The sequence below is a fragment of the Saimiri boliviensis genome, chromosome 13, assembly GCF_048565385.1.
Source record: "Saimiri boliviensis isolate mSaiBol1 chromosome 13, mSaiBol1.pri, whole genome shotgun sequence".
Classification (NCBI taxonomy): Eukaryota; Metazoa; Chordata; class Mammalia; order Primates; family Cebidae; genus Saimiri; species Saimiri boliviensis.
Genome location: NC_133461.1, coordinates 24,339,886 through 24,351,620, shown reverse-complemented (window position 1 = coordinate 24,351,620; position 11,735 = coordinate 24,339,886). Strand labels below are relative to the sequence as shown.

Genomic DNA, 11,735 nt, shown 5'->3' with positions numbered 1-11,735 from the left:
CCCCAACTCCCCACCCCCTGCTGTCCCTTCCCTTATTTCCCCCAACAGACACCAGTGTGTGATGCTTCCCTCCCTGTGTCCATGTGCTCTCATTGTTCAACACCCGCCTATGAGTGAGAACATGTGGTGTTTGATTTTCTGCTCTTGCATCAGTTTGCTGAGAATGATGGTTTCCAGGTTCATCCATGTCCCTACAAAGGACATGAACTCATCATTTTTTATGGCTGCATGATATTCCATGGTGTATATGTTCCACATTTTCCCTGTCCAGTCTATCATTGATGGGCATTTGGGTTGGTTCTAGGCCTTTGCTATTGTAAACAGTGCTGCAATGAACATTCGTGTTCATGTGTCCTTATAGTAGAACAATTTACAATCCTTTGGATATATACCCAGTAATGGGATTGCTGGGTCAAATGGAATTTCTATTCTAGGTCCTTGAGGAAGTGCCACACTGTCTTCCACAATGGTTGAATTACTTTACACCAACAGTGAAAAGTGTTCCTATTTCTCCACATCCTCTCCAGCATCTGTTGTCTCTAGATTTTTTAATGATTGCCATTCTAACTGGTGTGAGATGGTGTCTCAATGTGGTTTTGATTTGCATTTCTCTAAATGACCAGTGATGGCGAGCATTTTTTCATTTGTTTGTTAGCCTCATACATGTCTTTTGAAAAGTGTCTGTTCATATGCTTTGCCCACTTTTGAATGGGTTTGTTTTTTTCTTGTAAATCTGTTTTAGTTCATTGTAGATTCTGGATATTAGCCCTTTGTCAGATTGGTAGAATGCAAAAATTTTTTCCCATTCTCTTGGTTGCTGGTTCACGCTAATGATTGTTCCTTTTGCTGTACAGAAGCTCTGGAGTTTAATTAAGTCCCATTTGTCTATTTTGGCTTTTATTGCCAATGCTTTTGGGTGTTTTAGTAGGCCTATGTCCTGAATGGTTTTGCCTAGGTTTTCTTCTAGGGTTTTTATGGTGTTAAGTCTTATGTTTAAGACTGTAATCCATCCGGAGTTAATTTTAGTGTAAGTTATCAGGAGGGGGTCCAGTTTCTGCTTTCTGCATACTACTAGCCACTTTTTCCAACACCGTTTATTAAACAGGGAATCCTTTCCTCGTCGCTTGGTTTTGTCAAGTTTGTCAAAGATCAGATGGTTGTAGATGTGTGGTGTTGCCTCCAGGGTCTCTGTCCTCTTCCATTGGTCTCTCTCTCTGTTTTGGTACTAGTATCATGCTGTTTTGATTACTGTAGCCTTGTAGTATAGTTTGAAATCTGGTAGTGTGATGCCTACGGCTTTGTTCTTTATGCTTGGGATTGTCTTGGCTCTGCAGGCTCTCTTTTGGTTCCATATGAAGTTTAAGGTGGTTATTTCCAGTTCTGTGAAGAAGGTCATTGGTAGCTTGATTGGGATACAGTTGAATCTATAAATTACTTTGGGCAGTATGGCCATTTTCATGATATTGATTCTTCCTAATCATGAACATGGAATGTTTCTCCATCTGTTTGCGTCATCTCTTATTTCATTGAGCAGTGGTTTATAGTTCTCCTTGAAGAGGTCCTTGACGTCCTTTGTTAGTTGTATTCCTAGGTATTTTATTCTCTTTGTAGCAATTGTAAATGGGAGTTTGCTCATGATTTGGCTCTCTGTTAGTCTATTATTGGTGTATAGAAATGCTTATGATTTCTGCACATCAATTTTGTATCCTGAGACTTTGTTGAAATTGCTTATCAGTTTAAGGAGATTTGGGGCTGAGGTGATAGGGCCATCTAAATATATAATCATGTTGTCTGCCAATAGGGGATTTCCAAATTTGACTTCCTTTTTACCTAATTGAATACCCTTTATTATTATTTTTTTGTTGCCCAGTTGCTCTGTCTAGAACTTCGAATGCTATATTGAATAGGAGTGGTGAGAGAGGGCATCCTTGCTAGTGCTGGATTTCAAAGGGAATGCTTCCAGTTTTTGCCCATTCAGTATAATATTGTCTGTAGGTTTGTTGTAAATAGCTTTTATTGCTTTGAGGTATGTTCCTTCGATACCTAGTTTATTGAGTTTTTAGCATAAAGGGCTGTTGAATTTTATCAAAGGCCTTCTCTTCATATGTTAAGATAATCATGTGGTTTTTGTCTTTGGTTCTGTTTATGTGGTGGATTACGTTTATAGACTTACATATGTTGACCAGCCTTGCATCCCTGGAATGAAGCCTACTTGATCGTGATGGATCAGCTTTTTGATGTGCTGTTGCAATCAGTTTGCCAGCATTTTATTGCAGATTTTTGCATCTATGTTCATCATGGACATTGGCCTGAAGTTTTCTTCTTTTGTTAAGTCTGTGCTGGGTTTTGGTATCAGGATGATGTTGGTCTCATAAAATGACTTGGGAAGGATTCTTTCTTTTTGTATTGTTTGGAATAGTTTCAGAAGGAATGGTACTAGCTCCTCTTTGTATATCTGGTAGAATTCAGCTATGAACCTGTCTGGACCTGGACTTTTTTTGGTTGGTAGGCTGTTAATAGCTGCCTCAATTTCAGCCCTTGTTATTGGTCTATTCAGGGTCTCAGCTTCTTCCTGGTTTAGGCTTAGGAGGATGTAAGTGTCCAGGAATTTATCCATTTCTTCCAGGTTTATTGGTTTATGTGCATAGAGTTGTTTGTAGTGATCTCTGATTGTAGTCTGTATTTCTGTGGAGTCAGTGGTGATATCACCTTTATTGTTTTTAATTGCATCTGTCTCTATCTCCATCAGTTCTGCTCTGATCTTATTTATTTCTTGTCTTCTGCTAGCTTTTGAGTTTTTTTTAAATCTTGCTCCTCTAGCTCTTTCAATTTTGATGATAGGGTGTTGATTCTAGATCTTTCCTCACTTCTCTGGTGGGCATTTATTGCTATAAATTTCCCTCTAAATACTGCTTTAAATGTTTACCAGAGATTCTGGTACATTGTGTCTTCGTTCTCGTTGGTTTCAAAGAACATCTTTATTTCTACCTTCATTTCATTGTTTATCCAGTCAACATTCAGGAGCCAGTTGTTCAGTTTCCATGAAGCTGTGTGGTTCTGAGTTAGTTTCTTACTTCTGAGTTCTAATTTGATTGCCCTGTGGTCTGAGAGACTGTTATGATTTCTGTTCTTTTGCATTTGCTGAGGAGTGATTTACTTCCAATTATGTGATCAATTTTAGAGTAGGTGCCATGCAGTGCTGTGAAGAATGTATATTCTGTGGATTTGGGGTGGAGATTTCTGCAGATGTCTGTTAGGTTTGCTTGTTCCAGGTCCGAGTTCAAGTCTTGGATATCCATGTTAATTTTCTATGTCGTTGATATGTCTAAAATTGACAGTGGAGTGTTAAAATCTCCCATTGTTATTGTGTGGGATTTTCTTCGTAGGTCATTAAGAACTTGCTTTATGTACCTGTGTGCTCTTGTATTAGGTGCCTATATATATATTTAGGATCATTAGTTCTTCTTGATGCATTGATCCTTTTACCATTATGTAATACCCTTCTTTGTCTCTTTTGATCTTTATTGTTTAAAGTCCATTTTGTCAGACTAGGATTGCAACTCCTGATTTTTTTTTTGCTCTCCATTTGCTTGATAAATCTTCCTCCATCCCTTGATTTTGAGCCTATTAGTGTTCTTGCACATGAGATGCGTTTCCTGAATAGAACACACCAATGGATTTTGACTTTTTATCCAATTTGTCAGTCTGTGTCTTTTGAATGGGGCGTTAAGTCCATGTACATTTAAGGTTAATATTGTTATGTGTGAATTTGATGCTACCATTTTGATGCTAGCTGAATGTTTTGTCCGTTAGTTGACATATTTTCTTCATCCTGTCTTTACCATTTGGTACGTGTTTGGAGTGGCTGCTACTGGTTGTTCCTTTCCTTGTTTGGTGCTTCTTTCGGGAGCTCTTGTAAGGCAGGCCTGGTGGTGACTCAGCAATTGCTTGTCCATAAAGGATTTTATGTCTCCTTTGCTTATGAAGCTTAGTTTGGTTGGATATGAAATTCTAGGTTGAAAGTTCTTTAAGGATGTTGAATGTCAGCCCCCACTCTCTTCTGGCATGTAGGGTTTCTGCTGAGAGATCTGCTGTGAGTCACATGCACTTTGCTTTGTGGCTAACCTGACATTTCTTTCTTGCTGCCCTTAGCATTTTTTTCTTCATTTCAACCCTGGTGAATCTGATGATATGTGCCTTAGGGTTGCTCTTCTTGAGGAATATCTCTGTGGTGTTCTCTGTGTTTCCTGGACTTGAATCTTGGCCTGCCTTGCTGGGTTGGGGAAGTTCTCCTGGATAATATCCTGAAGATTGTTTTCCAGCTTGGATTCATTCTCTTCGTCACATTCAGGTACACCTATCAAACGTAGATTTGGTCTTTTCACATAATCCCATATTTCTTGGAGGCTTTGTTTATTTCTTTTCACTCTTTTTCTTTGTTCTTGCCTTCTCATTTTATTTCATTGAGTTGATCTTGAATCTCTGTTATCTTTTCTGCTTGGTCGATTTGGCTATTGAAACTTGTGTATGCTTCACGAAGTTCTCATGCTGTGTTTTTCAGCTCCATCGACTCATTTATATTCTTCTCTAAGCTGTTTATTCTAGTTAGCATCTCATCTAACCTTTTTTTCTAGATTCTTAGTTTTGTTGCATTGGGTTAGCACATGTTCTTTTAGATCTTAGAAGTTTGTTATTACCCACCTTCTGAAGCCTGTTTCTGTCACTTCATCAGATTTATTCTCCAACCATCTTTGATCCCTAGTTGGTGAGGAGTTGTATCCCTTGGAGGAGGAGAAGTATTCTGGTTTTTGGTGTTTTCATCCTTTTTGCACTGGTTTCTTGCCATCTTAGTGGCTTTATCTATGTCATCTTTGTAGTTGGTGACTTTCAGATGGTGTCTCTGAGCGGACGTCCTTTTTGTTCATGATGAAGTTATTTATTTCTGTTTCTTAGTTTTCTTTCTAACAGTCAGGCCTCTCTTCTGCAGGACTGCTGGAGGTCCACTCCAGACCCTGCTTGCCTGGGGATCACCCGCAGTGGCTGCGTAACAGTAAGGGTTGCTGTTGGTCTCTTCTTATTGTTATTTTTGTCCCAGAAGAGTACCTGTCAGATGTCGGCCTGAGCTCTCCTTTATGATATGTGTCTTTGGGTATATGGGGTCAGGGAGCTGCTTGAGGAGACAGTCTGTCCCTTATAGGAGCTTAAGTGCTGTGCTGGGAGCTCTGTTGTTCTATGCAGAGCTGCTGGACAGGTACTTTTAAGTCTGCTGCAGCGGAACTCATAACTGCCTCTTTTCCCAGGTGCTCTGTCCTAGGATGGTTGGCTTTATTCTGTAAATCATATAACTTTAAACCCTATTCTAAGGTTTAATGTTCAAAAAAGTTGGTAATATAATTATGCATACCACTTGAACCTGAGTGTTTTACAATATTGAAGATGTGCAATATAGCATCTCCAGGTATAGCCTTGTAGCTGACAGTTTTGAGAATATTTTTGTACTCTAAATGGTAAATTTTAAAATGTTGGCTATTTTTAAAAACAAAGTTGTAATAAATATTTTGGATAAAATTTCTGATTTATCTTTATATCATAGTTTATTCTAAGATAGTAATAATAAGAGTGGGCTTTTGTTTACACAGGCAAGAAAACAAAAAACAAAACAAACAGAAAAAGAGTGGGCTTTAGTTTGACCAAATACTAATTTACGTACTCAGCTATTTGTCCAAAGTGTGCATTTAATTCAATGTACTTCTATTTTTACTTATTTTAAAAGTATATACATGTACCACTGTCATTGGATAACATCTCAAGATATGAAGGATATTTCTGGTGCAGTTCATTTTCATTGATAATAGATATAATTTCATATTTCAAATAGTCTTGATAATTTATATTTTTTTGCTAACTTCTTATGAGATCTAACCATATTGTCATTGTTGTTTATAATATTGGAAAGATCTCACATTAGTAAAATTTCAGCTGTATTCATGTTTGTTTGTATTATCAGTATTTTTAATCCTTAGTTTCTTTGCAGAAGTCTTTTAAACCCATTCATAATTTTCTGAGGTTTTCTTTTCATTAAAAGTATATCTGCTTAACTGTATCCCATAACACCCAATTTGTCAAAATATACTAAAAGCCAACAACCCAATTTCAAACCTTCCACACTGTGGAACTCATCCTTATTTCTCAGAGTGTCTTTTAGGCTATGTGTGTCTCAGGACCCTCTCATGAATGGTTAGGTAAGGCACTATATTCTGCATTAGTAAAGCTTAATTGATTTTCTCAAAAAAATAAATAGAAATATTTTATTTCTGCACTCTGGTGGAACTTTTTTTTTTTTTTTTTTTTTTTTTTTAACTATAGATACTGGAATAGTTTTCCAGATGCCTTTGCAGCCAGGTGTGAACAGTGTTTCATTCTGGCTGATGAGATGTAAGCATCTTTGTTGGGGTATGGGAGTTTCCAAGAAAGCTATGAAATAGGGATAAACTCAGCTAAAATGTCTTTTACCTTTCTTTTTCTTCCTGCTTAGAACACTTGGACAATGCCACCAGAAAGACAAATGCTTTAAGCTAAATATGGCAGAACTGAGTGCTGTAAATAAAAAGCCTTGGTCCTTAGTGGCATTATTAGGCCATCATATCAGATCTCTACTACAGATTCTCAGACATCTTGTGTGAGATCACTAAACCTCTCAACACTTATGTCTCCTATAAATCATATTTTTGTTGTTTGCAGTGAAACGTTTTCTTAACTGATATAATAATGTTGCACTCCCCTCTATGGAAATCACTTTTCTGATTCATTAATACTGTAATGTGTACAAAATCATGGTAGAGAAGGGACATTGATAAAGGACATGGGGCATGGGGAGTAAGCACTTAATTTGGTTAAATATAAATATTTTTCTTTTGGTAAGTCCAGTAGTGTCTGATATCTGAAAGTATTAGAGGAGTTATATGGTAAGAAGGATAATATATATAGAAAAATCTATGTTCAGAATTGTTAAATTATTTTTATATGTCATATTATTTGGATGCCAGTATTGCTTACCTTTAAGCCTTTTTGTTTTATGGAATTGTTATTATCATATATGGTACCTTCTGCAATTCCTAACTATTTAGAAGTAACTGAAGTAACAAAATAACATAATATGTAGAGTTGATGACAGGGCAAGGAGAAGGAATGAAAGATATAGTACCTGGTATTATTTCCTTTTAATTTGTTTGCTATTATTATTTACATTTACCTTAAATAGGAGACAAGTTAATAAAATATTCCATTTTCCTATTTGTAAGAGAAAGAAAAAACTTATGTATGGCTTTCTTATTTCAAGATTTTTATCTTTCTTGAGATACATATTTTATTAAAATATATAATTTGGTAACTTGTAATTTTATGAAATTTAGGACTGGCTAAAAGGCTCACATTCTTCAAAGAGTAAAGTCTAAATTCGAAAACTATAAAAGTTGCATACTCACAAAATTAGGCATATTCTAAATCATAGTATAACTATACCTTTAATTATGTCTCCTGAACATTCAGTAGAAAAGGGAAAATAACACTCAGATTCCCAGTAGATTTAGAAAGAGAGTTGGGAACAGAAGACAGTCAGCCTTTAGTTATGCTGCTCTTTTAAATTGCAGTGGTTTTCTATGTGCCTTCCAGCTTCTCCCCCACTATACCCTTCTTCCTCCCACAGGCCCCAATCCCCAGATTTCTGTGCATCCTCTCTCATGTACAGAAGGCTGGAAGACAAAATTGTGAAGCTAGAGGGTGATTATTAAAGGAGTCTGAAATGAGTGCCATGAAAAGACCTAATTATTCTTCATGAGAATAGTATTTCTGTATCTTCTTACACTTGAATTTTGACATTATTTTTCTATGAAACATTAGAGTTGTTCAAGCCAGAATTCCAAAAAGGTGTGTACATTTTTTAGATTTGATACATATTTATGAATAAAAATAGGCTTTGTCCTGGAGCTAAATAATAATATTTTCTTAACAATCATTGCAATCCATAGAGTGAGATTAGAAAATATTTAATAAATTGTAAAGTGTAATGTCAAACAAATATTAATAAGGTAAACCCATCAACCACATATTGGTAAATAATGAGTGATATGGTAGATAATCAAATAAAAAAATGCTTTCGATTATGAGACATTCTTTCATGACATTCTTTTCTGGCTTAGATAGGCTTTTCTATTTAAAAAAAATTATTTTGAGATAATTGTAGATTTGCATACAGTTTTGAAAAATAATACAGAGTGATGCCATATTTCCTTTATCCAGTTTCTCCTCGTTATATCTTGCGTACCTACAGTTCTGTATCGTGACTAGGAAAATCACATTGATACTATCCACTGCCTTTATGTAGATATCACCAGTTTTACATGTACTCATTTATGCATGTGTGTTAATTCTGTGCAGTTTTATTGCATGTATAGATTCATGTGACCACACCACAGTCAACACACAGAACAGGTTTATCACAAAGATCCCTCCTGCTACCCTTTCAAAGTGATAGCCACTTTCTTTCTTCTCCTCCCCCTACCTCCTTAACCCTAGAAACCAATAATTCTGTTCATCTCTATCATTTTGTCATTTCAAAATGTTAAATAAATGGAAGAATGCACTATTTAACCTTATAAGATTGGCTTTTTCATTATTATTCTTGTGAGACAATTTCAGTTGTTGTGTACATCAATAGTTTGCTCCTTTTTATTACTTAGTATTCTGTTTATGGATTACCACAGTTTATTCACTCATGTGGGTTGTTTCATTTTTAGCTATTTAGAATAAAGCTGCTATTAACATTTGTGTACATGTTTTTGTGTGAGCGCTTTCATTTCCATGGAATGAAGAGTACAAATGCTGGGTTGTACAGTAAGATTGTTTGATTTTCAAGACACTGCCACACTTTTCCAGAGAGGAATTAACTGTTTCACATTTCTGGGTCCAATGTATGAGTGATCCAGTTTCTCCAAATCCTTGCCAACACTTGATGTTATCACTATTTACGAAAAAAAATTTTAGCTATTCTGGTAAGCAAGTACTGATATGTGCCTTTTCCTAATGGCCAATGATGCTGAACATCTTTTGATATATGGGTATCTTAGTCAGTGAAATGTCCCTGTCTTTGTTCCTAATTAAATCGTTTCTTACACAGTTGAGTTTTGAAAGCTCTTTATATATTTTAGGTGCAAGTATTTTGTCGGCAATGTCTTGCAAATATTTTTTTCAAGTCCATCACTTCTCTTTCCATCCTCTTCACAGGTCTTTCACATAGCATACATTTTTTAACTTGGATAAAGATCAATTTATCATTTTTTCTTTTAAGAATCATGCTTTTGGTGTCAAGTATACTTCTGCCTAGTTGTAGGTTCTGAGAATTTTATCCTGTGTTTCTCTTCTAAATATTTTATAGTTTTATAATTTGCATGTAGCTACATGTTCCATTTTAAGTAACTTTTTGTACTTGGTGTAAGGTTAGATCAAGACCTGTGAATGTCCTGCTGCTCCAACACCATTTGCTGAAAGGCTGTTCCATTGAATTGTTTTTGAACCTCTGTCAGCCATCAAATATGATTTAATATACTCAAGAGAACAGCTTATTTTTACCCATTACAATGTTCTTTCCTTTCTGAAGACCCCTGGATCCTATTAATTTTCATTTTTACAAGGCAGTCCTGCTGTTCAGGTGTAGTATGAGGGTTGCGTGGATGTGTTGGTTCAGGCTTCCGTTGGGCTCTGCCATCACCACTCTGGCAGTTTAGCTCCCCTTCTGGCCCTGTTGACATCCTCCTGGCAAAGGTGGGACACTGATTTGCACATCCTTGTTGCTTCCCAGTGAGACTGGAAGCTCATCTCCCCAGTGGAACCTGTGACACAGGGGAGGTGACAGGCAGGTGGAGTGCTGCATGGCCCATGTCCTACCTCTTTGTTCCACCTTGATGCTCAGGTAGGAATGGAGGCTCAGATCCCTGCTGAACCCTGCCAATATCAGAGAGAGTGTATTACTTTCCTATGGCTACTATAACAAATTTTCACAAATTTGGTGGCTTTAAAAAACAATTTTTTTCTCCCATAGCTCTGGAGGCCAGAAGTCTGACAGCAGGGCCACATTCCCTCTGAAAGCTCTAGAGGTGAATCCTTTTTCACTTCTTCCAGCTTCTGGTGGTTCCAAATGTTCCTGGACTATAGTTGTCAAACTCCAGTCTCTACCTCTGTCTTCACATGGCCCTCTCTTCTCCATGCTTCTATCCTCTCTGTATCTCTTATAAGGACATTTGTTTTTGGATTTAGAGTCTACTGGGATAATCCAGGATGATCTCATCTTAAGGTGTTTAATGATCTTTGCAAAGACTCTTTTTCCAAATAAGGTCACATTCTCAAGTTCCAGGGATGTGACATGGCCATTTTTTTTTTTTTTTTTTTTTTTTTTTTTTTTTTTTTTTTTTTTTTTTTTTTTTTTTTGTGGGTTACTGTTCCCAATACAAAAGGGAAACCACTGATGCGGGTGGGGATGGAAGCTCAGCATCCTGCTGGGCCTTGGTGACTCCAGGGTGGGAGAAGGGCTAGAGAGGGTTTTGAAGCTTCCTGATCACTAGCCTTTCTTTGCACTGCCTAGTTGCTATGGGTTGAATGTCCGTCTGCTTTTATGAATGGAATAATGTTTCTATCACAGGAGTGGCTTTAGTATAAAAGTGAGCTCTCTCTTGCTTTTGCCCTCATGTCATGTTATGCCCTCCACCACGTTATGATGTAGTAAGAAGGTCCTCACCAGATGTTGGTACTATGCTCTTGGACTTCTCAGTCTCCAGAATTGCGAGCTAAATAAACTTTTTTTCTTTAGAAATTATCCAACCTGTGATATTCTGTTATAACCACAGAAAATGGACTAAGACACTGGTTAAGTCTCGTTGCTGCCAGCTGGGGGTAGAAGCTGTCTTTGTCACTGGACTCTGCTCATATTACCTGTACTACCTTCTGTTGCTGCTGAGTGGAAGACAGAAAATTAGCTCCCTGCATGGTCAGTCTACATCATCAGAAAGGGCCATCAGTGCTATCTGCATCTGCCAGGTAGAAGGTGGGAGATTAGCTCCCTGCTCAGCTTTGCAGACACCATAGAATGGGGTGTGTCAGGGTACCACCATCTGCTGCTATGGGATGGGGGTGGGGCAGGATGGAAAAGTGTCTTCTTGCTCTGCCCCATTGGAACCATGGGGGTGGAATGGGAGTGGTTTGTAGGTTGATGTTTGGCTGGTGTAGGGTGGACATTATAAAAAAGTGTTTTTGTTCTGTTAAGCGCCTGGTCCTATGACTAGGAGGAGCAGGCTTTTTCATGCATGCAGTTGTATGTATGTGTGTGTGTGTGTGTTTCTTTCCCATATGGGATATGTGGGAGGCAATAAGGAAACCCAGAGAACTCACTGAATGTCATTCCTTTAGTCCCAAGGTCTCTAGATAATTTGCTGCATTCTTTCCACCTATGCTTGAGTTCTCCTATGCTTGTTTGTTGTGTTATGTGCACGGTCTTTAACTTTCAAGAGTAAAGACTTGAAAGGAATGGGTTATTGAATCTCAGCCACACCAGAAATTGCTTTTGACTCATTCCATTTAAAATTCTAAATGTCATTGGTCATACATTTCAGTGGAATTCTTTTCCATTTTTATGTTCATGTTTCCTACAATTCTCAATTTAAGCAGTAAGTGAAGGAAAAACAATG

At 37.3% G+C, this 11,735-nt stretch overlaps 1 protein-coding gene across 1 annotated transcript in view; it reads left to right on the top strand.

Moving 5' to 3' along the window:
* POLI (DNA polymerase iota) overlaps window positions 1–10,490 on the top strand; it is a 40,150-nt gene extending 29,660 nt beyond the window's left edge. Inside the window, exon 9 of the mRNA XM_039463733.2 lies at window positions 7,709–10,490. Coding sequence (XP_039319667.1) covers window positions 7,709–7,790 — 82 coding nt within the window. The 3' untranslated portion in view covers window positions 7,791–10,490. The remainder of the gene's footprint in view (window positions 1–7,708) is intronic.
* Window positions 10,491–11,735: the final 1,245 nt, after the last annotated feature.